The sequence below is a fragment of the Diorhabda carinulata genome, chromosome 3 (genome assembly GCF_026250575.1).
Source record: "Diorhabda carinulata isolate Delta chromosome 3, icDioCari1.1, whole genome shotgun sequence".
NCBI lineage: Eukaryota > Metazoa > Arthropoda > Insecta > Coleoptera > Chrysomelidae > Diorhabda > Diorhabda carinulata.
The window spans coordinates 8,232,686-8,257,451 of NC_079462.1; the positions used below are offsets into that span (position 1 = coordinate 8,232,686).

General features: G+C 31.0%; 1 protein-coding gene and 1 long non-coding RNA gene across 3 annotated transcripts in view; both read left to right on the forward strand.

Annotated features, from left to right (window-relative positions):
• The window catches only part of LOC130891509 (protein turtle homolog A-like), an 842,489-nt gene extending 830,663 nt beyond the window's left edge, over positions 1-11,826 (forward strand). The window contains exons 14-15 of one of the 2 annotated variants that reach the window (XM_057796310.1): positions 6,919-7,167; positions 11,493-11,826. In XM_057796310.1, coding sequence (XP_057652293.1) covers positions 6,919-7,167; positions 11,493-11,582 — 339 coding nt within the window. In that variant the 3' untranslated portion in view covers positions 11,583-11,826. Of the gene's footprint in view, positions 1-6,873; positions 7,168-11,492 lie in introns of both variants that reach the window. The other variant, XM_057796309.1, reaches the window with a different exon arrangement.
• Positions 11,827-14,892: 3,066 nt separating this feature from the next.
• LOC130891644 (uncharacterized) lies at positions 14,893-22,853 on the forward strand. The gene is made up of 2 exons (XR_009058935.1): positions 14,893-17,025; positions 18,468-22,853. It is a non-coding gene; the product is annotated as an uncharacterized LOC130891644 (long non-coding RNA).
• Positions 22,854-24,766: the final 1,913 nt, after the last annotated feature.

A 24,766-nucleotide genomic window follows, 5' to 3' on the forward strand; every position in this document is an offset into this window, starting at 1 on the left:
TTTGGGAATTTTAAAAATATACTATAATAAACGGAGTATCAGAGTATTCGCACTTAAGAAAAAGACATCTAATAATGGGATTGTGTAGTCTCAAAAGTGTAGATACTGGGCCACAGATAATAATCATTGGTTTATGGATTGTGAAGACCATGATTCTCAAAAATTTTGTTGAAATAATGAACATATTGAGGTGTTTACATCTTAAATTCAAAACACTATAAATTCCTTAAAAAATAATGCTAATATATGTGTGATGTTTTTTATATATGAATAAAGCTATAAGTTACACATACATTTTGTTGAATGAAAATAGAGAAAGTTTATAAAAGCTCTACTGGAAAATGATTATATTATGATGTTGTTAGAAATAAGAAACTAGAAGTCGCGACAAAACTAAAGTAACCAAGTAATCGCTGAAAGATGTTGTGAAAACCAACAATGAATGTGTTTTATTCAATTTCATTAACTAAGTCATCGTCACTAGCGCTACTATCTAACGCCATCCTTACCGGTCTCTCGTAAGGACCATCCAATCTTTGTACCATATTCAAAGACCCCGTCTCTCTATCTTGGCCTCTTTCTGTCTCTACTGTGCGTTGGTATGGTCTTAGTGTTTTTTTTACATGGGCAAGCTGTTGCGGATACATGTCCTGCCCATTTAAGTTTGCCAATCTTGACTATTGTTATCAAGTCTCTATTTTCTGATCCTCTGTATATGTTGTACATCTCAAAGGTCTACGTTCACAGACGTTATTTTATTGGTTAGGTTAGTAAATTTGTCTCAGTATCTTTCTCTCGACGGTCGACAGTAACGTCTCATCGAATTTTGTTAGGGTCTTAGTTTCCGCAGATTGAAACTGGTATGTAAGTATTGTGATAGTCCAAAATAACATCAAGCATATACGCCTTTTTATCTGTTTACTAACGTTAACACTAGGGTTTATCGAGGCTCCGAGTTATAGGAACTAATCCACCGCTTCAATGTTATATTTCCCAATTGTAATATATTGAACCGCATTTTTAGCCCTGCGCTTTTCCATGGCAGCCATGAACTTTGTCTTTGCACTCATACGAGCGCGGCTTAAAGACTTAGGCAAGCCTCACAAATTTCCTAATGACAAGGGTTCAAGCCAAAGTGCCTGATCGGCTTCTTAAAGAATATCGGCCTTTGGTAACGTCAAGTAGGCCACGACAGGCCTATGTGCTCAACAGCCCCTTGGCTGCCCAAAATTAACTAGGAACTTTGTCTTATTAGAATTAATTGATAATCTAATATTCTTTGCCGCGTTCTCAAAATCCACAAAAGTTTCTTTTGCTCTTCTTAAGGTTCTAGGACTGCATAGGCAAATACTTGCGATGATTTAATAAAAATGGTGGGTCTTAGTATCAACCACTCAATTCATTTATGTCAGTTTATCTATTCGAGGAATGTTTGAAAATTCGGTTCCTTAAATATCTGTATGTTTTCTTTTCACTTCTTATCTACTGCTAGTTGAAAACTAAAAAAATGTAAAGTACTTAAAAGGTTTAATATTTGCTCAACCATTTAAAAATTCTTTTCATCTTTAAAGTTTCCATCATCGACCGTTATATTTTTCTAATCAAAACAGAAATATATTTATATAGAGGTCTTCGATTTACATTTAATAAATAAATACATAATTTGAAAAGCAACGAAATGTATTCTCATGATTTATTTATGAAACTGCTCTCTGAAGCCGGCACTGTTGGAATATATTAGATAAGAACAAAAGGGATCTAGAAAATTGATGTTTTGAAAAGACGATAAAGATCAACGTGATGATAACATCAACATGAATAGGTTTACACCTATCAACTTTTTGCTTATACAAAAAAATTCACATAAAAACAACTTTAAACAAATTTCGAAACATTACATTTTGATGTAGAATAGAAAACTATGAATGAAATTTATTGTAGGTTCTGGAAATGTCTGTGAATTACAATATACATGTCACCGTAAAATTGTAAATAACGTTATATAGGTTATAATTTATCCCGCGAGAAATCTACCGTCAAATTGTGAAACGGAACGCACCTCGTGCGCTGATTGGTTTAACGGCATATGCCCCGCGCTGCCACTGTTTGTTAATTGATTTGTTGTCGTTTTTAAAGAACTCATAACTTTAGAATCAGTTATAAGAAATTGTTAGGTTAGGTTGGAAGATAAATATGTTGTGCCATTATGTGCGGTTTCAATATTTCCAAATTTGCGTAAAACATGTCTATCAAAGAAAAGCTTTCTAACAGAAAATTTCATTATTTTCTCAAATTTAATTTGTGTTTAAAATATTGTTACGTTTCTGTTTTGATACCTTGTGATGTTAGAATTATTGATTACCTACAAAATAATAAACAAATACTTGATGTCACAATTCATAAAGTGCATTTATTTTTATTTGACTGACACCTATTTCATTCCTCGCTCTATGGACACAGAACGGTCTACTGTAAGGCCGACCAATCAGGGACAGCATTTGGACAGTTGACAATTTGACAATTGTAAGATTGTCTTTTAACAGTTTCACATCGATTGATTACAATCTACCAAAAAATTATGCTTTAAAATGTAAGCAATATGTTACGGCTCACAATATTTCGGCAGTTCACAATCTCGCGAGACAGATTATAATCTAACGGTATTTACATTTTATAGTTTTTTCCATTCACAATCACAGATGCTTTTCGCTTGAGCAGCCGAGACGAGATTATCAACTCTATATTTATACATTACAGTACATTTCCAAAAAAATTGTAGTCATACCCGAAGCTGGTAACTATCTATTTTTTCTTGTCTTCTGGTTTTCATGTCTTCTCGTTGTTTTGTCTACAACTGGTTTTCACTCAATTTTTTTCTCACTGTTTTCTCTTCACTTCTTCTATAAAAGTGTCAATACTATTCCGTTTTGCGTACTTTTATGAATCTCGCTATAACTTTTTCTCTATTTTCCTTTAAAATTTCATCATTAATTAAATTCCCATTAATCTGCTTTAACTAGACCGTAAATGTTCCTACTAATTTTTCTATCCAACATCCTCTGTCGCAATCCTGCTTTATTTCATGTCAGTTTAGTGATCCGTACTCATTTGTTCAATATTGTGATTGTATTCTAAAGTCCTGTCATTATCTTTTCTTATGAAGAGACCTAAATACTTACTATGTGATACTCGTTTTCTTTTGTTTCAATTTTCGTGAACTCTCGGGATACAAACATTGCTCTAATTTTTCCTCGTTTATCTTTTTTTCCGTTTTGTTATTATTTTAAACTAGTAGCTCTAATAATTCTATCTGAAGCATATTTAACAGGGTTGTATTCGCTTCCCCAATATTTGTTAGACCTTTAAGTGTTTCTTGTTCATTCTGTCAGACGCCTATTTAAAGTGGATAAATAATATATTCTGCTCAATTCTATATTCATAACTTTTTCCAATTATTGAATTCATAGTCAACTGTTGTTCCATACTGAAAATCGCCTAATTTCACTTCTTGTTAATAGCCTGAATTTGAAAAGGCTAATTTTTTGTATTTTTCATTCTTTTTCCTTTCTTATGAACTTGAGTAATTATTTTTTAAGTTTCTTCTTACATGTATTTCTTTCTCTTCACTTTTTAAAGGCTTATACAGTTGGGTTTGTGTGTGCAAGTTTTTGTAGTAGAATTTGTATATTAACTCATTCTTCCTTATTCATTTTTGAATCTGTTTGCCTAATTCGTAAGCACACTTCTCCAATTCTAGACAGCTCATTGCAAAGTTCTCCACATGGGAACGCGAAGCACTACCTTTATCTACCTATTCCACGTTCAGAATTAGATGGGGGCTCAATACTTAAAATGCAAAAAATGCACAATCACTTGTCAATTGAAATTAAATCCTTGAAGTCCTTTCCTACATTTCGCAATAATCTGAGGCCATATTTACTGGAAAGTACCTTCTACTCTATAAACGACTATTTTATTTTATTTGTTTCTTTATTTAGTTATTTCTATGTGTGTTTGTCAGTTTTTCACAAGCTTTTGTCTAAAAATAGTAAACAATTTGTCGACAATAAAGTATTTCTCTCTCTCTCTCTCTCTCTCTCTCTCTCTCTCATGATAATATTCTCACTTGATATAGTCGAAAAACACCGAATTCTCCAACAAAAAAACAACAGGACAAAACATAATATAATATTCCTCGGCTCAGTATCTACCAAACACATACCACTGCTTGTGGCTTTAAAAATTTTCTACTATAAAATAAGATACCCTTCTCGACCAATATACTGCATTTAGCCAAACGATTCACAATTTCAATTAGTGGAATACCAATTTTTGAATTGTCACGTACACATAATCTTTAAAGGGTATATACGTGTTAGTTGTTTGAAGCTACTTCTGCAATTGTGAATGGAAGAACTAAATCAGTTTGTTGTATACATGTAGTGAACATTGAATTCCAAATATGTTGAGATGAAATTGACTTATCACCTAATAGAATTAATATGATGACCTTACTTTCAATTATTATCATCTGCCAAGCAACCAAATCGACAACAAACGTCTTAATTATCACTAACCTACGTAACTTTATTTTTATCCCTTTTTTTATACGCCTCTTTTTTTACGTTTAATCTACTTTTCACTAAAATAAATTTTACGTAGTTCCGTTACTTCATCCCAATACATACTTTCTGAATGCCAATATTCCGTTTTCTCTAAACTAAATTCTGCTATCTCCGTGCTATCATATTGACATATGACAGGTGATATATTACGCCCATACCAACAAATAGAGCTTAACGAATATTCAAATTTTAGCTCTACTATCACTCTAAAAATTGGATCCTCTCAGATGAACAATAAGATATATGAGGTGTAAAAGAAAAATACGGTGAATGAATTTTTATAGCAGCTCTAACAGAAGACATTAGATGAGTCTTGAGTGACCGATTCTTATCCTTCTTACAATGGTTAAGTCTCGTCTGGAGAGAGTTACTTAGTAACTTCGCAGGTAACAGGAAACACATGTTTCCTGTTGGTCTGCTAGCTCCTTACCTACTATGCCGATGTGGGAAGGTAACCAGATGATAGTAACTGCTATTTTTTGGAATGTGAGGGGTTGGTAAAAGTTAAGTATTGATTGGTGAAAATATGAAATTAAAACCAGTCGGTCTGTACATATTGCAACCTGCTTATAAGGAGATGTGATGAAATTGATGGCTTGTAGAATGCTGAAATGTTCACCTGGGTGAACTATGCAGGTTGGTGGAATTAGAAATTATTGAATTGGAATTTGCAACGTTGTAACTGCTCAGCCGACTCCTATTTCATTCTTTGAAGCATACGTATATAAAATTATCATACTAGTTATTATTTCTTAGAAGACATTTTCTGTTTCTTGTTTGGAGGTTGCGTATTTGATGTATCTCGTAAGGGATGTATTGATTTTGGAAGGACAATAGTCCATGGTGGGATAGTGGGAATAGGAAGAGGGCTTTTTTGTGATAGATCTATGGACTGTCGTCAAATTCAAAGCTGGGGCTCATTAACTTCACAGTTCAGGCTTTCTATTGGCTTAGATCGAAAAACATCTAAACATGTAGAGGTAGAGCTGTATTACTCACCGAGTTTCAAAGATCGAGTTTCAAAGATCGTGGTCTGATTTGAGAACAAAGATATATATGTGGCAATCGCCATCTAATTTTGAGCAAACTAGAGGTTGTGTACATTTTGAGAAGAGAATTTTCAAGGGCATTCCAGTGGTAATGTGAGAGGATTTTGATATTGTTTAATAATTATCAGAAGTTGCCTTTGATTTTTAGGATATATTCATTTAGTATTGAATATATGCGAGTGGAATTAATGCCCAAATATACCTCAATCTCACGGTATGTTACATGACGATCCTGCAATATCAGTTTACGCACAGCATCGATGTTTTCTGGCACAACAACCGATTTTGGACGACTCCTGATAGTGTTTCATCACCAAAAATCAAAGGAAACTGCTGTTGGTTTAATCCACGTCGAAAGTCATAGAAAATCATCGTATGAAAATTTTCTGGTTTAATTCCATTTTTTGACCAAGCTGAATGTTTCAAGTATCTGTAAACAACTTAAGTAGCACTCGTATCACAACCCGTTCTGAGTATGTTCACCATTAAAAATGTCAAACTTTATGATGGCAATGTCAGATTTGACATTTGATATCAGTGCTGCCATAACTTAAAACTTAAGCTGCAATCCTCATAGTACAGTATTGAAAGTTATAGGTGGATTTCTTTCATTCGAAATATTATAAGTAGTACTTTCTGTGGTACATACTTTGTACAGTTATTCTTTTTAACAACTTCCACAATTTTTTTTTCTCGTTATAACTTGATGTTTAGGTTATATTCGATGTAAGCTTTACCAACAGCGGTTGATTTCCACCCTCCTAATTTTTTTATAGCTGTGATGCCACCACCCTCGCCACTACCGGTCACAAAAATTGTAGCTGATGATGGGCTGATTATGGTTTAATTATGGCGTACCTTTCAACATGACGACAATAAATAATATTGTTCCATCGAATCGTCATTTTCATTGAATAGACAAGAGTGAAAACTGTTGAAACTTGTTAATATCCTCTTAGTCATACCTAGATTATGTGATAATTTAAGATAAAAGATGTTTACGTAATAAGGAAAAAGGTCAATAGTTACTTGATGACATGTGGTTGCTTGGGCTGGTATAAAAATATTCACAACTAAAACTACATAACTCGTCTTTTCAAATGCCTAGTAGCTATTAACTGTTTTTGATGTAACATACCTTTCTCCTACACACCTCCCAAATCTAACACAACAAAACAGGGTAGCCTAACTGTTTTCAGAACGACGAAATAACATATGCTGAATTATCTATCGCAAACCAACAGATGCCGCAAGTGATCTACAATCAACAGTGTATCCCTATGTCAGTTATCAGAAGACAAGAACCAACAGTGTACGCCCAAATCGATGTAAAGCGGATGCCGACACATACATTACAAGCCATGGCCACACCCCGGCCTTCGTCATTTCAAACTTTACATCATCCACATCTACCGCCCTACATGCCAAGATCGGTACGGGACGATGGATCAGTTAGCTCCGAAACTCCTTTGTTGAATTCCAGAGACACTGGAGTAAGTATATTTGGATATTTTTCTATTTATTTATCCAATTCAATCATGTATCTAAGGTGTGACGTTATCTATCATCGACTCAAAGTTGTTCTCAACTGGTTCTCTTTTGTACTGCTAAATTGGTATGTCTGGAAGCACTGATGATATTCACATACACGAACACTTACAATTGACCTCTGGAAAAAATAACTTCGTAATCAAAACGCGTGTTAGGCAGAGTAATTGTTAGTGTTAGTGTAGTGGTAGTAGTAGACAGTACCGTCTACATTTACTATATAGAGAAGACTGCGTAAACATTCATAATCAATAACGCCGCTTAGGGATACTTCATTTGGTATCAAAACCGAAAAAAGTACCAACAATATTCAGTTTTAATGTCGAAATTTATATTGGAAAAATCATATTTTTATATCTGCTCAAATATCCTCTCCCAAATATATCTTCCATAGGAAATATGGACATCCACGAATAAATGATGACTGAAAATAAAATGTTCACTTACCAACTTTTTATGGTGTGAAATTTTGAACAATGCTCGTGCTGTTGATTAGTATTTCCAATAGCGATTTTTCGTATATAATAATAACATGTCCCAATTTACAAACATGACTTCATAGTTGATTTTGACAACAACACTCTTCTTTTTAAGCCATTTTGATATTTGGATAACTTGTATACACAATAATTTTATGTAGAACTATAAATTTGAATACTGACTAAAAATATAATGTTTGGATTACAATATTTTCTGAAAAACAAACTAATTGAATATGCAACCATTCACACGTTTATCAATCTAATAAATCAAAATTTAATTTTATCAACTAATCACAAATGCTCTCTCCTTAAATCTAGTTCTACAAAAGCTTGCTGATCTCATGAAATTTTATAGAACACATTTTTTAACTACAAATTTTCACATTTATATTCTTTTCATTTCTGGAAATTTAGAGTATCCCAAAATCAACACAAGATATGAATTAAATAGAAAACACAGTCTTCAGTCTTTTTATAGTAATTTTTCGATAGGATGAAAAAATAAAACCTAAATATTTAATTGAAAATTGCAAAAATTGCAAGCATCTGCTTGATGATCACGAGGTTATCGTTAACGGCAACGCAGCGTGTGCTGTTATAATACAGTTTTTATTTATTAGATATGTATCAATTAAAGTGAATAAACATTTTATAGGTTAAGTTCTCACATTATTACATAATCACGTTAAAAATTAAAAGCATAATAAACTTAATTGCTATAAAATATGAAAATAAGTTAAATTTGAATCTTTCTTACATAAAAATGATCCTTGCAATAAAAATAATTACAACTCGCAGGATCGTCAGAACAATCAACACTTTCAAACAATTTTTGTTGTATATTAGAATTTCTTGGCACCATAAAAAAACTTTATCAGGTCGTGGTATTTTCACATTTTGGCACAAAACACGATTTATATACTATTTTTCAGATTGATCAAAGTTTAATAATAACGCTTATTTTAGATTAACCGAGAGAATAAATGTCGTATTTACTTTGTACCATATGTTCATTGTCTATTTTATAATGAAATATTTGAACTACCTACAAAATTTTTGAATGTTTAATAATTTTTTTCTCTATAAATATTGATCAAAGAATTAAAAATTATAATAAAAGTTGTTATAAACTATCAAAAACTATTTTTTACTCAAGCTATGCAAGTACCCCATTGAATCATAAAGTATATAGAAGTAATCAAAGTGATTCATGGGCTGTATGGCATGTGGCGCCGTCTTGTTGGAACCACATATTGGCCACATCAATACCATCCAATTTGAATAAAAAAAAGCCGTGAGCAGCAGAGCTCAATCACGAAAGTCGAATTTTTCGTCGAATGAAGAATTTAACTAATACACAAACAAATCTTTCAATAAAATGAATTTCTTGGAAATTATATCTTATTCCTTTATATGGAAAATTTGCTATTCCGCAATAACTTTTCATTTCACAAGTTAACTCTCTCTTTCGAATAGACCCGGTGGTCTCGAACCCTCTTGTTCAATTCCAATTGACAACAAAGAAATTTCGAAAATGGGAAGTAAAAAAAATCACCCTAGCAACGATCATACTCGTATTATTCATTAAAAAGGAGGCGGTCCAGTTCAACAATTACAACGATCAAAATGAATTCGGGCGTTTTGTGCTAGAAGAACTGAAAAAGAAAACTTTGAACTTGAGAAAGACAATTCTTCAACATCACCCCTACTTGCATGCGAAGTTCGAACCCTCTACTTAAACTTTTTCTGGCCAAACAATAAGAAAATATAACAAAAATGTCCATAAAATGGAGAGGGGTGGAGATGGAAAGTTTCGACCTTAGACAGGAAATCATCTCGCAACTAATTGAACCTACATGTGAAATTTCATTTTTCATTCGCTTTTCGTTTGACCAGCAGAGATGAGCAAAGGTCAAAAATCACTTTTTAGGCACTGCGATCCCTCGAAATATTCATTTGTTTTCAGCCAAACTCTAATAACATCAATCCGCCGTCAAAAAAGCCATGTATGCTAATTTTGAACCAAATCGGACCCATAGCAATTGCTCGAGACACGAAAATAAGAATTGTAGCTTAAACAGATATGTATATAAACTACAGACATTCGAAAAACCATCATAATCGTGTTCAGGAGGTCTCAAAAACATGGGAAAAATGATGTGCCCCCCATTTTTCTTCTAGTCATGCCTACCGTAACAGTCTAATTTTTCCTTGAAAAATTCGACTAAAAACTTTGTTAAAATGCACACCAAACAGTGGCACGTATTAGATGGATTTGTTTTTCGACAATCACATGTGGGTTCTCGAAAAGTGGCTATTTCGGCGATTAACATACATGTCAAGGTAAAAATGTGCTTCGTTGCTTAAGATGATTTTGCTTGAAAACTCATCCATTAGTTGATGCTCAATAATCCATGCAACAAAATCTCTTCGCTGTGTATAGTCTTTAGTCTTCAGTTGTTGTATTAATAGAATTTTATAAGCAAGGAGACGCAGATGTTTAGTGAGTATACGCTTCTTGAAATTTGTCCACGACGCCGATTTGAGGTTCCTAGATTGTCATCAATACTCTCACGCACTGCTTTGATTTTGACATTTGGAACACTGGTTTTTGGACGACCAGTGTGTTTTGCATCTCCAACGGATCCTTTCTCCCGAAGTTTGTCAATTAATCTCATCACAGTTATCGAAGTTGAAACACTATTCCGACCATATGTTGTATTAAATTTTCGAAATACCGCTGCCAATCTTTCATTATTTATAAAATATTGTTCAATAATGAAGACACGTTGATCTATCGTGTAAAGCTCCATTTTTTCTAAACCTAAACTGTCAGCTGTCGTTTTTTTGGGGTTATCAACATTTTACTGCATAAATGGCGGCAAATTTAAATGTTGCGTTAATTTGGGACATCCAATTTCATAATTTAAAATGGTCCCGAATATTCGGAATTTAGCTTGAAGGGTGTTGATCACGATTTCTTGGATTTCGCCTATATGCGAGTGATTTAAAGAAATAAGATTGGAACCCAATCTCAGACTGTGTCTATAATAATTCAGAAATCCCTTTCCGTTTTGTAAACTGAATATTGAAACGGCTTATTAGTTGTAATAGATGACGTAATCGTAACAGATGATCAATCAATAAATTTAACTGGGGTCCTACGACAAGCGTTACTTTTTAAAGGTATAGAGAAAGCCTATTTTGGGATATAAAGTTTATTTAACTTTATTTGTTTTAATTCCAACACTAATATATGAATATCCGATCACCGAATTCAGAATAACAAGTTGCCGAAAATCTGAGTATGTCAAGAAGCAAACTGGTACTCTTTCCCTCTGTCTCTTTGCAATTAATATTTAAATAACGAATTGTGAATTAGTCATCGAGCTCGATTACTGGACCTCACACCCTCATATTTGACAAGTTTGAAAAGTCGCTAAATGGATGTTCCTTAGTACTTTTTAATGAAATTTTGCTTGTGGTAGATTTCATTCAAAATTATGACTATGCCATTATATGTTACAATTGTACAACCTATCATCAATGAGGATTTTTGAATAGCACAAATTGTGAACCAACTTGTATCAAATAATAGTTGAACAATCTATTCATAGCTACACCAAAAGTAAAAACTACCTGGCAGAAGATTAGACAGTTAACTGAGTATTGATGTAGTGGTAGCATAAACAGTGTGTTCAGTATGAATATCACCAACAGTTCCAGACATTAAAATTTATTAAGGAATGATTATTGTATATAAGTGACATTTATATTTCCATTTTCAGGCTCTTCAATCGCTGATGGATATCAACAGCTCCAGAACGCCAACGATAACCTCTACTTTACCTCGAACAGTCACAGCAACTCGTTTTTGACCTAGTTAAATTAAGTAATTCAGAAGAACTGGTATATTTATAAAAAAAAATGTAATTGTTATGATGACTTAATAGATGTTACCGTCTCATTAGTAAGTGTTTATTTACGAAAATGTTTTATTATATAAATTTATGTTCCATTTTATCTAACAGGGCGTTGTTTGAAAGTTTGTATTTTTAAATGAAACAATTTTAATGTATTACCTCGTGTCAATTGAATTCAATCAAAAAATTGAATAATAATAAATATATTTAATAATTTGAACTCGTACTTTTACTCATCATTAATTGTATTAAAAAAAGGATATAGAAATCTTAGTCTATCTATAATTAAATATGAAGTAACCACCTTTATAACCTACATTTAATGATTTTCTTTTTTGATACGTCCTAAAGAAATCGATTTTTCAAGAATTTGTAAGTGTCTTTGAAGAATTCACAACTTTATCTACTATAACTGTTTTTTAACTATGTCAAACCTTTTTTATAATTAGTATTTACATTAAAAACAAATAACCAATATAAAACTTATAGGTAAGTAAACTTACTTTCATGTCATAACAATTCGTTTTGAATAATAGATTTATTACTTTTACTTTACTTCACCTTTACATTATTATTGCCAGCACTTTTGTTGCTAGGAAGATATTTATCAAAATGTCAAAAAACTCAAAAATCAAATATGGAATAAGATTTTGAAATTCTCGAGGAAATTGTATAGGAAGCTGAAAAGACAAAGTTAATGTTAATGAGAAAAGTCTCATAAAACAAAAAATATGAATTTTGAAGTGATTGCTAGGAAACTATGTTGTTGGGATACTTTGATGGTATATGTGAAAAATGTTCCCCAAGCTGTGTGTATTTGAAAAATTCACAAATGTTGTGAGGTTTCAAGTTAAGAGTGAAAAGGGTACCATCCAAAAATATCCAATTTCTTATCCAGAGATAATATCCTAAAACTTATTCATTAGGCACAACATTAAACGTTTTCCATGATCAGATATGGTGTATGAACTTGTAGTTAGTTACACATGTAGAAGATCTTTGTAGTAACGGTACCAGAAACCAAAACTGAAAAGAAACGTGTTTTGCCATTGTTGGCAAAGAAGAAATAAAGGATTAGAGGACATCATACTACTTTGTGACGACATGGTTATTCAAAGATTTTAACCTACGGATCGCTGTACTGCTGAAAAACATTAATAAAGCTGATCTTCTTAATGATCCATTAAATACTAAGCCTCTAAAAGTCTGATTGTAATTGGAATCAACCAAACATGGTAACCATCAGAGAAAAAACATTCAACATTCATAATAAACCACAAAATTAATCGAAATTGGGCTCCTATTGATTCTATCGCACTTCCAATAAAAGAAGAGTAAATAACAATCTTCAAGTTATCCGTGAATAGTTTCCAATATCGCCAAGTGAAGGAAGGACCTTTCACAAATCACAAGAAGTTTCACCAATGTCCTGATTCATCTTGTTTTTCTCTAATCCAGTCAACTACTATATGACCAGAGAAAGAAAGACAGAGAGAGAATCAGAGTAGCAAACGTTTTCAAATATTCTATCAATTGACCACAATAATATTCCATAACGTTGAATCACTTAAATATATCGTTGTGAAATCATACCAAACTATGTAATTCATGAAATACACTCTACTAATTACATTCCAGTTTATTGTAGATTAAATTGTTATGTTTCTTCTTCTAGAAAGACTAGATCAAGTGTTCCTTGATTTCCTGGATCGAAATTGTGTAATCGTCAGTGATTTCGACGTTATTTCGCAAATTTAGAACTAAAACCACAAATTTCTAACTATTTTACATCAAAAGATTTCATTTCAAGAAGTTTATTTGAGGCTTCATGTAAAGGAACTAAAAATATAAGTTGTCTCATTCAAAATGTTACTACATATCTATGACTTGTTATCACGTAATCATTTGGATGAAATTTAATTTTGATCAATTATAAATGTTTTGAAATATTAATAATTGTAGTCGATTTCACTGTTATATTTTTAACTTATTTGCATTCACGTTAATTTGAATATTTATTTCAAGAAATGTTTAAATTCAAGAAACTCCACAATGAGAGCCCCTGTTTGAATTTACTACCGTAAATTCTTTACTCTTTTTTGTATAGAAGTTAATAAATTTCTTTTTCGAAATAATGACACTTGTTTCCACAAGATGAATTTTTTTCTCATATTTCTTTATTACAATATAAACGATGTTCAATATAGTTCAATATATTTCCAATAATTGACCAGGAAAAAGAGATTTTTCTATTGATAAAGAACTTGAATATTACCTCTCGTTCAAACGTATCCTAATTTATAATAATATTTGATTATATATTATTTTCTATATAAGAAAGATTATTTTTAACCATGAATTTCTATTCCAATCATAGCAATTCCGAAGAAAGTAATTTTTTTTCCAAAAATTTTTAACTAGGAAAATCGCATATGATATTTTCTTGAAAATAATGAGAACAAGGAGCAACAAGAAATTTCAGTTGTTCAATAACCATTATATATAATGAAAATTTGAACATATTGCAATTTTTTGTCTATCTAATTTACACAATTCACTATACACAACTAATTGGTGTTTCAAATGCACTACTTACTAATTCGAGCTCTCGTTTCTCGCATCTGTTGAAATACTAATACTTCTATTAACCGAACTCTAGTATGTGAATTACGAATTCTTATCTAGAAAATCGCCAAAATTCAAATACTCAATGTGATTTCGCAGCAATACCTAACCAATAGAAAAATAATCAGGCTCTTCAGTCCTATTTCGCAATATGCCTCAAAATACAGACGCATGTGTTATAGAATCAAGATTGTGATCATAAAATAGCCACTTTTTAAAAATATATTACAAACTATAATATGAACATTTCACTTTTCAACGTAATTAATAAAATCTAACATTTGTCGAGTCGTAGCATCAACTTTTGGATAACATCATCAAAGAACTCTCTCGCCTGACTGTTGAACCAGTTACTTTGTAAGCGTCGCAATTTGATAGACTACTGATTAAGCTCGTAAATAGTGTTTCATCATCAACTTTGTTATCAAGTATTCATGACACGTACCCATCTAGATTGTTTTGCAACATGAACATTTGTCCTTCCTTAACACCCTTTACACATGTTTCAATCATTCTTTTTAACTTCAACGAATAATTTCAATACTCTACCGATGAACTACATTCTCAATGTTGACATTCAGACGTCAATCGGCGTTGTGCTACAGCCACGTAAACATTTCCGCCATTATTGATGCTCCCACCAAGTGTGATTCGTTTTCCACATGCTGAAGGCAATAGTTCTGCATCGGAGAATGAGTCGTGTATATGGCGAAAATTTCATGAGTGATGGTGTCGAAGGTTTAAAAATGGCCGTAATGATATGCATGATGAAAGGAGCCAAGGGCGCAAATCTGTCCTTTCAGGTTCAACAAGTTGACAGAATGGTTAAAGAAAACCGCAGATTCACCATTACTGCTTTGCCTACGGAATTTCCAGAAGTTTAAAGGTCTGTTTTTGATTGTATTGTTACTGAACGGTTAGGCAGCATTGACGGCAAATTTATTTGAAGAGGGTATTGAGAAGCTTGTCCACAGATATGACAAATCTCAATCTCATCGGTGATTATGTCGAAAAGTAACCGAAAGTGTACCAATCTTTTGGTTATAAAATTATTGTTTTATATGAACTTGTCTTCGATTTATAGCCTATCGAAGGTTGAGAAAAACCGACCTCGTATTATAAATATGTTAAATACTGTCGCATTTCAAATTTAAATATTGATCACCCTTTATAATGAAAGAAATTTCTAAATAACCCCTCGTATATTGTGTGTTTATAAAAAAACTTCCTAAATATCTTCGTAGACTAGGACCAACTATCCAGTTAATAGTTTATATATGTCAAATATTACTGTCCCGTTTAAAATTTTCTCTTTGGTCACTTTTTATATTTAAAAAAAACTTTTGAAGGACGCCTCGTATATTTGGAAATTTGTCTACTATAAGAGTATGAATGAATGTTAGAAACGGTAATAATTTTCTTATTGTATAAAAATTTTATAATTGTATTTTATAAATGTTAAAATTGGTTTTTAGTTTATTATAGCGTTTAAATTCAAGCTAAGACAATTATAGGACTGTGATTATAGCAGTCTCAATCCGAATTTTGACAATGTTTGTATAAAACATGTTCAAAACTCCTCATTTTGAATTATTTTTAGGTGTTAATTTTATATACTGTATGGAGTTTTGAACAAGTTATAATGTATGTCTATTTGTATATAGAAATTATGTTTTGTATTTAGCTGTAATGTCGATTCATTCATGTGTGAAATAATATATAACTAACCAAATTAATTTCAGGTCATATGAATATATTCACCCTAAAATTTGCATAGTATTACTAGCTCTATATTACTGATAATATAAATGGAATTCGGATTTTGTCGAGGACTAAGAAAAAGTAATCCTAATTACATTGCATTCAATTTCATTTATAAATCAGAAACTATATATTACAGGATGATCCGCTAATAAGAAAAAAATAAATCATTTATTTAGCCAACACTTTAGAATTCTACTATTGTGGTTGACGTCTCACTATAAAACTGATTATTGCAGGGTAGCAGCTAATGGGAAAAAATATTTTTCTACTCCCAGAAAATGTGAATTATTATATTAAAAACTAGTTGAAAGAGATGCAGCTTAAATATTTGCTGCTACAAAAATTCATTTATTTATATCACACACCAAAACAAATCTCGACAAAAGTAAATTAACCTCCTCCCCTTGCTTAAAAAGAAAAATATTAAAATCTTTAGCAACAAACTGCCTTTTTGATTCAATACAAATGAAAGTATTTTCTACTTACTGAAAATAAAGAAATAGTAATTTAGTCCGGGAAGTAATTTAGTACGATATGAGATAGATGTTTATGGACGAAAATGTCGTATGAAAAAAAATTTAATACATTGGAATTTCTTCTTTTTTACATAAATCAATGTTCATAACAAAAATCATAGTTTATAACTGTCTACTCAAAATTTTTAAATCGATCTTATAGTCCTGTGCCTGTGCCTCCTATCATACGCTTATCTATACCCAATACGAACCTTATTCAAACATTTCTTCAACATAACTATACTCGTAATAACCTAGAACATCAAAAACAATCCAGATTATTCGTGAACTTTATAATCATGGTGCAAAAGTCATACTGGGGAAAGAAGAATACCCTAATTGGTTCTCTACGATATGTGTTTACCTGGGATTACTGTTCTTGTTAATTGAAATATGTTCGGATTTCTAAAGCAAATAATAAAACACATACTTTATTAATATTTAAATGGAGTTTTAAATGAAGAAGCTATAAAAACTGTAACGCTTGTTAGTTCGTAAGTACCTCAGACATTAATATTAAAGAATTTTAATGAAAATTGAAAGAAAAAAAGATTTCTCATCACATTATTTTGTTAAAATTATACTTTCAATTAAATATTGGTTCACTAATACATTGCAAGATGTCAACAAACCCAGATCAGTCTTATTGTTACTTTTAATATACTAAAAGAAATGTTGCTCGTATTTCATGGAAAGGCTACCAATCAGCCTTAAGCTTTCGTCAATAAAATTTAGGAATATGTTTATATGACTGTTTCTTATTATACATTTTGTACCATACACATAATTTTTCATATATTCTTAGTATCACTCACATTAGAGTAGCACAAGTACCAAAATAAGTTAACATCTAGTTATCCCAAAAATTTTCATAACTTTCATTTTGAAGACATATTATTCAATTCTTTCTATTACCTAATTTATGTGTAAAGTGTTCTAATTGAACAATTATACTATGAGAGACAATTTCCTTAGAGAGCGATACAATCATATTAACTATTCTTTCCTTGTCTTCAGAATAAGCTTCTATTGAGCAATGCGTCTTTGGAACATTTTTTTAGTAGTCACTGTTACCAGATCGGGAGTATATAGTGGCTGTGGAAGCAATCATAATTTAAATTTGTCCATTTTGCATAGGAAACCCGGTGAACGTTGCTATTGCTTTGAGATTTCCTTCTTCAATCGGTCTGCTTTATTAATCACTTTTGATTATTTTTTTCAAAATAATCGTTATAATATGATGTATTTCATAACAACTTAAAGCAAACTCTATAATGAATTAATTGAAAATAAAATTAATTTAGTTGAATATTTGTATATAAACTGATATGAAAGTAAAATATTGCCCTATTTAGCAGATTTCTTGTAGGGGAAGCTGTGAAATAATATGAATAAAATACGTACAACTACATAAATAATTAAGGCTTATATTTGAAATCCATAAACAGTGTTAGCAGATTTTTCTTCAACAAAATAATAAGTAGTTGTGATCTTGATATTCACTAAACGATTCTGCAAACTTGGAGTTATAATATAAGGGTTTAGAGGTGGTGGGTCCTTTGGCTTCATACATGAGGCATAGACATGTAGAAAAGCGCATAGTCTTGTGATATATTTGATTTGTGATGCTGGATATCATCACATACTCTCATCTCTAACTGAATTTTGTTTATTGTGCTACTCATATTTCATAAACTTGCTCTACATCAAGATATAAATGTTGGATGTCCGTCCAATGTTTTTTTGACATAATTAAACAAAATGTATGTTGATAAAAAAGGCATGTGATTTATCTGAACAAATTTTCTCGGATTGAATAATTTCTATAAGCACTAAGTATACTTAAAGATATGTGCCTGTGGATCCAGGAAGGCATGTTCAGATACCTTTATTGTAAATATTTATAAGTGAAGACATTCCTTTCATTGTTTGACAGAGTGGTTCATGGGAATTTATTAAAAGAAATATTGCTACTGTAACGAAACCAGTTGTAGCAATTTTTTATGGATCACCTAAAACATGCAATTGTACAAAAAGTATATAACTTGAAGAATATGGTGTAATTGTGATTCATTCATTCCAAAGATGCTTTACGGCAGCTAATATCACTTAGGCTCGGCAAACATAATAGGCAAGATTGTTTGGTATCTGGATATAGATTTTGAAAATTGTGTTAAAGCCAAATTACTTCGATTTTCATTAGTAGGAGGAGTTTGATCAAAATGGATGTACACGGTTGTTAGATTTATATTCTATTTTGATGATCTTATTTCAATGTTATGTTGCAAACTATTTCTAACGATTATTTACACAAAATATATTATTTTTTTATTTCAATATATTTTATGAAAACTCAATATTCCCACTCTACGAACTCAAATAATGTTTTGTAGACTGAATTATTTTGAGAACAAAAATATATAACATACAAAAATTCTGCTGATAAATTTATTTGCAGAGAGATAACAAATATCGAAAGAAACCAACTAATTCTTGAAGTTATTGTAGATTCGAAATTCAAGATCGCGGGTTTCTGGTTTGCAAATAACGAGTGTAATACCAACCTAAATATTTTTGTCCCAAACTCACATTCACACCAAACCCAACCAAAACAGGTTTGCAACATTTTTAGGTCATACATATTGTATTTAAATTGTTGGTATAAAAGATCATTGAAGCTTTGGTTAGTATATAACATGACATTGAATTAAAAATAAATTTAAAATACTCCTAAATTTATAACAGGAAATTCTAAACCTTATTTAAATTGTTATGATCTTTTCAACTCATGAACTGTTTCAAAGAATCATAATATATTACATAATATATTTTCTAATTGTTTAGCTTATGTGAACCTCTTAATTTATTATTTAGTATTTTAGCTTGAACTGAACTTCTTATTTCTTAAAAAAATCGTTTCAGTATATAACCAATGATTACTAATTTTTTTTGTGAAATATGATGACTCGAAATATTGTTATTTATTTTATTTAGGTACGAGAGCAGAGAAATTTTCTCTCTTGTTAACTGAATTTTTTTAAAAGGATTAAATACTTGGCTAATATTTCCAATTCTACGAAAATTAATGGAATATTTGTTAGCTGGAACCTATTATCTCGATATCTTCATCACAAATTTTGCTGTAACACTTAATATCGATGCCCCCTATCTTTTTCCAAAAAAATAAAAAGAATTAATGCATCTCGAAAAAAAATTATTCTAATATAACTTTTGTATCACTTGCATGTTAAAATATAATTTTTCATAGTTTTTGAGTAACACCTGTATATATGTAAATAAAAAGCTCTACTTATATATTTCAATAAATTTCTTTCTGGTTAAACGTTTAGTTAGTTTAAAATGGCCAAATTGTCGTTTATTTTGTATTTGTTTATTAAAATTATCTGTTAACTTGACAATAAGATTTTGACTTAATATTTTTTGTGTGGAAAAGTTTTTCATTAATAATATTTTCCAACGGTTACAGGCATAATTTTTGGTTCGTCATATAATTTGTCATATTTCATTATTTCCTAGAACTACAAAGGGAGTTATAGAAGTGAATTTTTATGTGACAAACCAACGAAATAGTTTCATTTCTCAAATAACTAGGATTTAGATATTCAGAAACATCAAATAAAGTTATAGTTGTATTGTTGCCATATATCCGAAATAGATATTTGATAATGTTATATGCTTCTATTATGCAGTATTTCAATTTTTTTTCAAATTATTTGATCTGGCTTCTCAAATGAGGGCAAAGCATTTTGTTCCGCCTTACGTAGTGTCATATTTTTTAGAAAATTATCCAAATTTGTTTTGAAAACTGTTCCCTACTCCATAATATACAAACTTGTCATTATTGTAGAATAAATTAAATAAAAATAAAATGAATGAGGAACGTTAAACATGCATTTATTACTGCAGGTAAAAAACGTTATGAATAAGTGTATGAGAGCTGATCCCTTTGCTCCGCCTGTTTATAAATCAAATTAATTATTTATCACCATGTCCCATTGTAACCTATTATGTTTATACTCAAGATAGAAACGACTAGAGTAGAAGCCGAGAGAGTCACATCTCAGTAGGTATAGAGTGACGCGCAGTGATTAAATACGTGCGTTTATTTATTTACAAAGATTACAAGGAGACAATAAGAGAAACTGCAGTATCATACATTGCATAAAATTGGTATAAAATTTGACAGAATAAGAATACAGTTTTTCCTACACCTGAAATTGATAATAGAAGTCATAACACCCACTTTTTAAGATATTGTAGCATTTCGATTACTCAAATTTGGCAAGTGTCACTCAACTGAGTGAATCGTTACTAAGAAAGTTGTCCTCTATGTACTGGGGATGTCCTGATTTTTGTTAAAGTCTAGTATCTCGCTAATATCCATCATAATTTCATAGTTTTAACTGCTTTTTAGACTACATCATGAAGCAATACATACTTTTTTATTTACTTCTACTACTTTTATTACTAAGTATTACAGATTGATTAAAATTTATTGAAGTAGTGATATAGGCCACTTTCTTGAATCTTTCTTTATTTATTTATCTTGGATAAACATAAATAATTTGAAATTTTTATCAAACAAATAATTTTTGGAGCACTGTAATGATTTAGGTATAGTACTTGAAGACTAAGAGGGCAAAGACCTAGAAACTTATGAGCTTCATGAAAAACTACATTTTTTATTCCAGAATCTACCAAACTTCTTTAAAGTTCAGTAGATGTTTCAATACATAATTACAAATTAAGTATATTTTAAGTATAACGTCCGCAAAAAGAAATTGAGAATTATTAGAAACTACTTAAGAAACACCATATAGCAAGACCGACAGTGTGGTTCAACAATACCCTTAACCAAAGCAGAAGTAAATGAAAAAAATAATTAAAAAACCTTACTAGGACTTCAGTAAAAAGCTAAGAACATCACTTTTACAAAATTTTAAATCGTTCAAGCTACAAAATAAAACTTTTTTTCACTGTTATGAGTAGGTATGTCTTGGCAAAGCCTGTTTCGTAAAATAAGCTCATTAGATAGATCTAGGTGTCGACGTAAAAAAATTTGGTAAGTGTACAGACAAACATGTAGACTCCTATCACATATGGTTCTCACTGCCGAACTGAACATGAATGTTAGCAAATGCACACAAGCAAACTCTAAAATATTTGCAGTCGTTTTCAACGTAGTATAGATTTCTTACAAGTTTAGTCATTGAATGCTATGTTTATTGATAAAAAGGCGTGTGATTCATATGTAAAAATTTACTTTGATTAAATCATTTCTCTAAGCATTAAGTTCACTTGACGATATGTGCCTGTAGATCCAAGAACTTACTTATCCATGACTAAATAAGAGTGGTAACATCGAGATCCACCACCGCCAAAAATACACAAGATGCAATCTTCAGCAGGTAAGATCATTCTAACATGCCAAAAGAAGTTATGATTACAGGTCCGCCATTGCAATAGCCGTAATAGATCAGGCAGGCTTTTAATCAATTGACCAAACCACTATTTTCTCTAACTTTAGCCCCTAACGAATATCGATTGTTTCTACAATTAAAAAAACACTTGCCTGGTAAACCATTATAATAGTATAATGATGTCCTACAGCTGTTAATCAGTGGATTGCAGAGATTAAACAATATTTATTTCGAGACGTATTAAATATGCTAGAACATTAATGGGAAACAATTTTTAACCTTATTAAGTACTATATAATAAAATTGATATGTTCACCCATTTTCTATTGTAATCGGTTCATGCATAGAACAAATGGATCAGCCCTCATAAGTAAACATGGACAATACCAATGAATCCAGGGGCTTTTCGCCTTCTAAATATGATGTTTTTACAGTGATGGCCAATTGGAAGCAGCTTCCACTATCCTATTTGATTTTAAATAATGTGTGTAGCAAATAATCAAACGTGTATGAATGAAATTATATAGGAAACAAGAATCGTTGAAGCAATGTTTTATTCTATTAATATAATTCAATTTTCGTAAATCTGAAATATGATCAAATAGTTTAGAAAAAAGTGCGTATGTAAAAATTATATTCAGAGCAATCTCTTATTTTTAATTACTGTGTATTATTATGATTTGTTGTAAATATTATTAGGAAAAACTCATCCATTTGAGTCATTTATAACGAGAAAATTTTTAAAGTTTTGAAGTGCCCTTGTCTATAAAACATAGTTAACTTTTGTGTAATATTATTGCCATAGGTTTTGTATATAGTATGTGTTGTATTATCATGTATGTAATTACTCATAAATCAAAAATAAAGACATTATAGAAATGCATAGTTTTTCTTACTTGGATATCGTTAAATAAACTATTTTATCAAACACCCCCAAATAAGTAAACTCTATTCACTATTTGCAAAGAAATACTCAGGATACGACATTTATTTATAAAGTCAACAGCATAACCATATAAATGTTTATGGAACTTGTCCTCATTCAAATTCAAACATACAGTGCGGTACATATGTATGGAATAAATTCAATTTTAACGTTATTATATGAAACAGGTTGATTTTTATTCATAAATTGACAATTTACAGTATGAAAATATTATCCATCTCCAGCACCCTCTCGAAAATTTTAAATAAAGTCGTGTGGTACCTTGTTGGAAAAGGATTTTAGTCCTCTATCCAGCAATATAAAGTTTTTTAAATTTGGTGTAATCATAACTAAGAAAATTCATTTTTAAGATGTAAAATTATGATGATATCTCTATCACAAAACTTTACATAGAATGGAGATGTCGCATAATATTTGGAATGTATTTTCCAATGTACTTTACAATTAAATTAAATGTTCCAGATGACCACCATTCACTTCTTGACAATAACCAAGGCGATTTTGGAATTCTCGTACAACATTTTGTATGTCCTCAGGGGCTATTTTGTTAATTTCTTCCGTTATCCTAGCTTTTAAATTAGCAATATTGTCTGATCTATTAAAATATACTTTATATTTCAAATAACCCCGTAAGAAGTAATCGAGAGGAGTCAAATCGGGCGATCTAGCCGGCCATTCGATCGTTCCACGTCTTCCAATCCACCTATTGGGAAAAACCTCGTATAAATAATTTCTAGCTATACGTGCAAAATGCAGTAGAGCTCCGTCTTGTTGATAATAAATAGTTCGATATATCTCAGTTAGATGATTAACATCAGGAAAAAGTCTTTGTAATGTTAAGTTAATAAAAAACTAGTTAAACCTCACTAGCCCAAACGTTCACTCTTTTAGGATATTTAGTGTGTGCCTCACACCTACAGTGAGGATTTTTTCTGCTCCAATATCTATATCCGTTCAAATGAAACGTCGCACTACTTTGTTCATTAACTACAAATCTACATTCATTCTGACCATCATCAATTCACAGAATTCTAGCCTTCTATAAGAATCATCTTTATTTAACTCCTGAACCAACTTAACTTCGTGAGGGTGGTGTTTTTCTTTATGCGAAACTCTCAAAATAGATGATTTACTTACATCATTGTCGGTGGCAAATTCTCGATTTGTCTTATGCGGATTTTCCTCAATCTCTAGAAGTACATCTAAGTGTTTTTCGTCAGTAAATTGAACATTTCTACCTGGTTGTTCAAAATTTTTCACATTTCCAGTTTCACGCAACTTTTTTTCAATATTGCTAATTGTAGAGAGCGAAACGTGTTGACCAGGGTTGGCTTTTTGACTAATATTTTAGTATCTTCAAAGATTTTTTTCCTGATGTTTAGCAGAACAGAACGAAAATACCTGATTATTTCTAAAGTATATTTTAATAGACCAGACAATATTGCTTATTCAAAATTTAGGATAAGGGAAGAAATTGACAACCCCTGAGGTCATACAAAATGTTGTACGAGAATTCCATAATCACTTCGGTTATTGTCAAGAAGTAAATTGTAACTATTTGGAACATTTAATTTAACTGTAAAGTACATTGGAAATAAATTTTCCTAGTTATGATTACAGCAAATTTAAAAAACTTTATATTGCTGAACAGAGGACTAAAATCCCTTTCCAACAAGGTGCCACACGACTTTATTCAAAATTTTCGAGGGGAATAATATTTTCATACTGTAAATTGTCAATTTAAGAATAAAAATCGACTTGTTTCAGGTTTTTTTTCACATAGTATATAATAACGTTAAAATTGAATTTATTCCATACATATGCACCGCATTGTATAATAAAACTTGT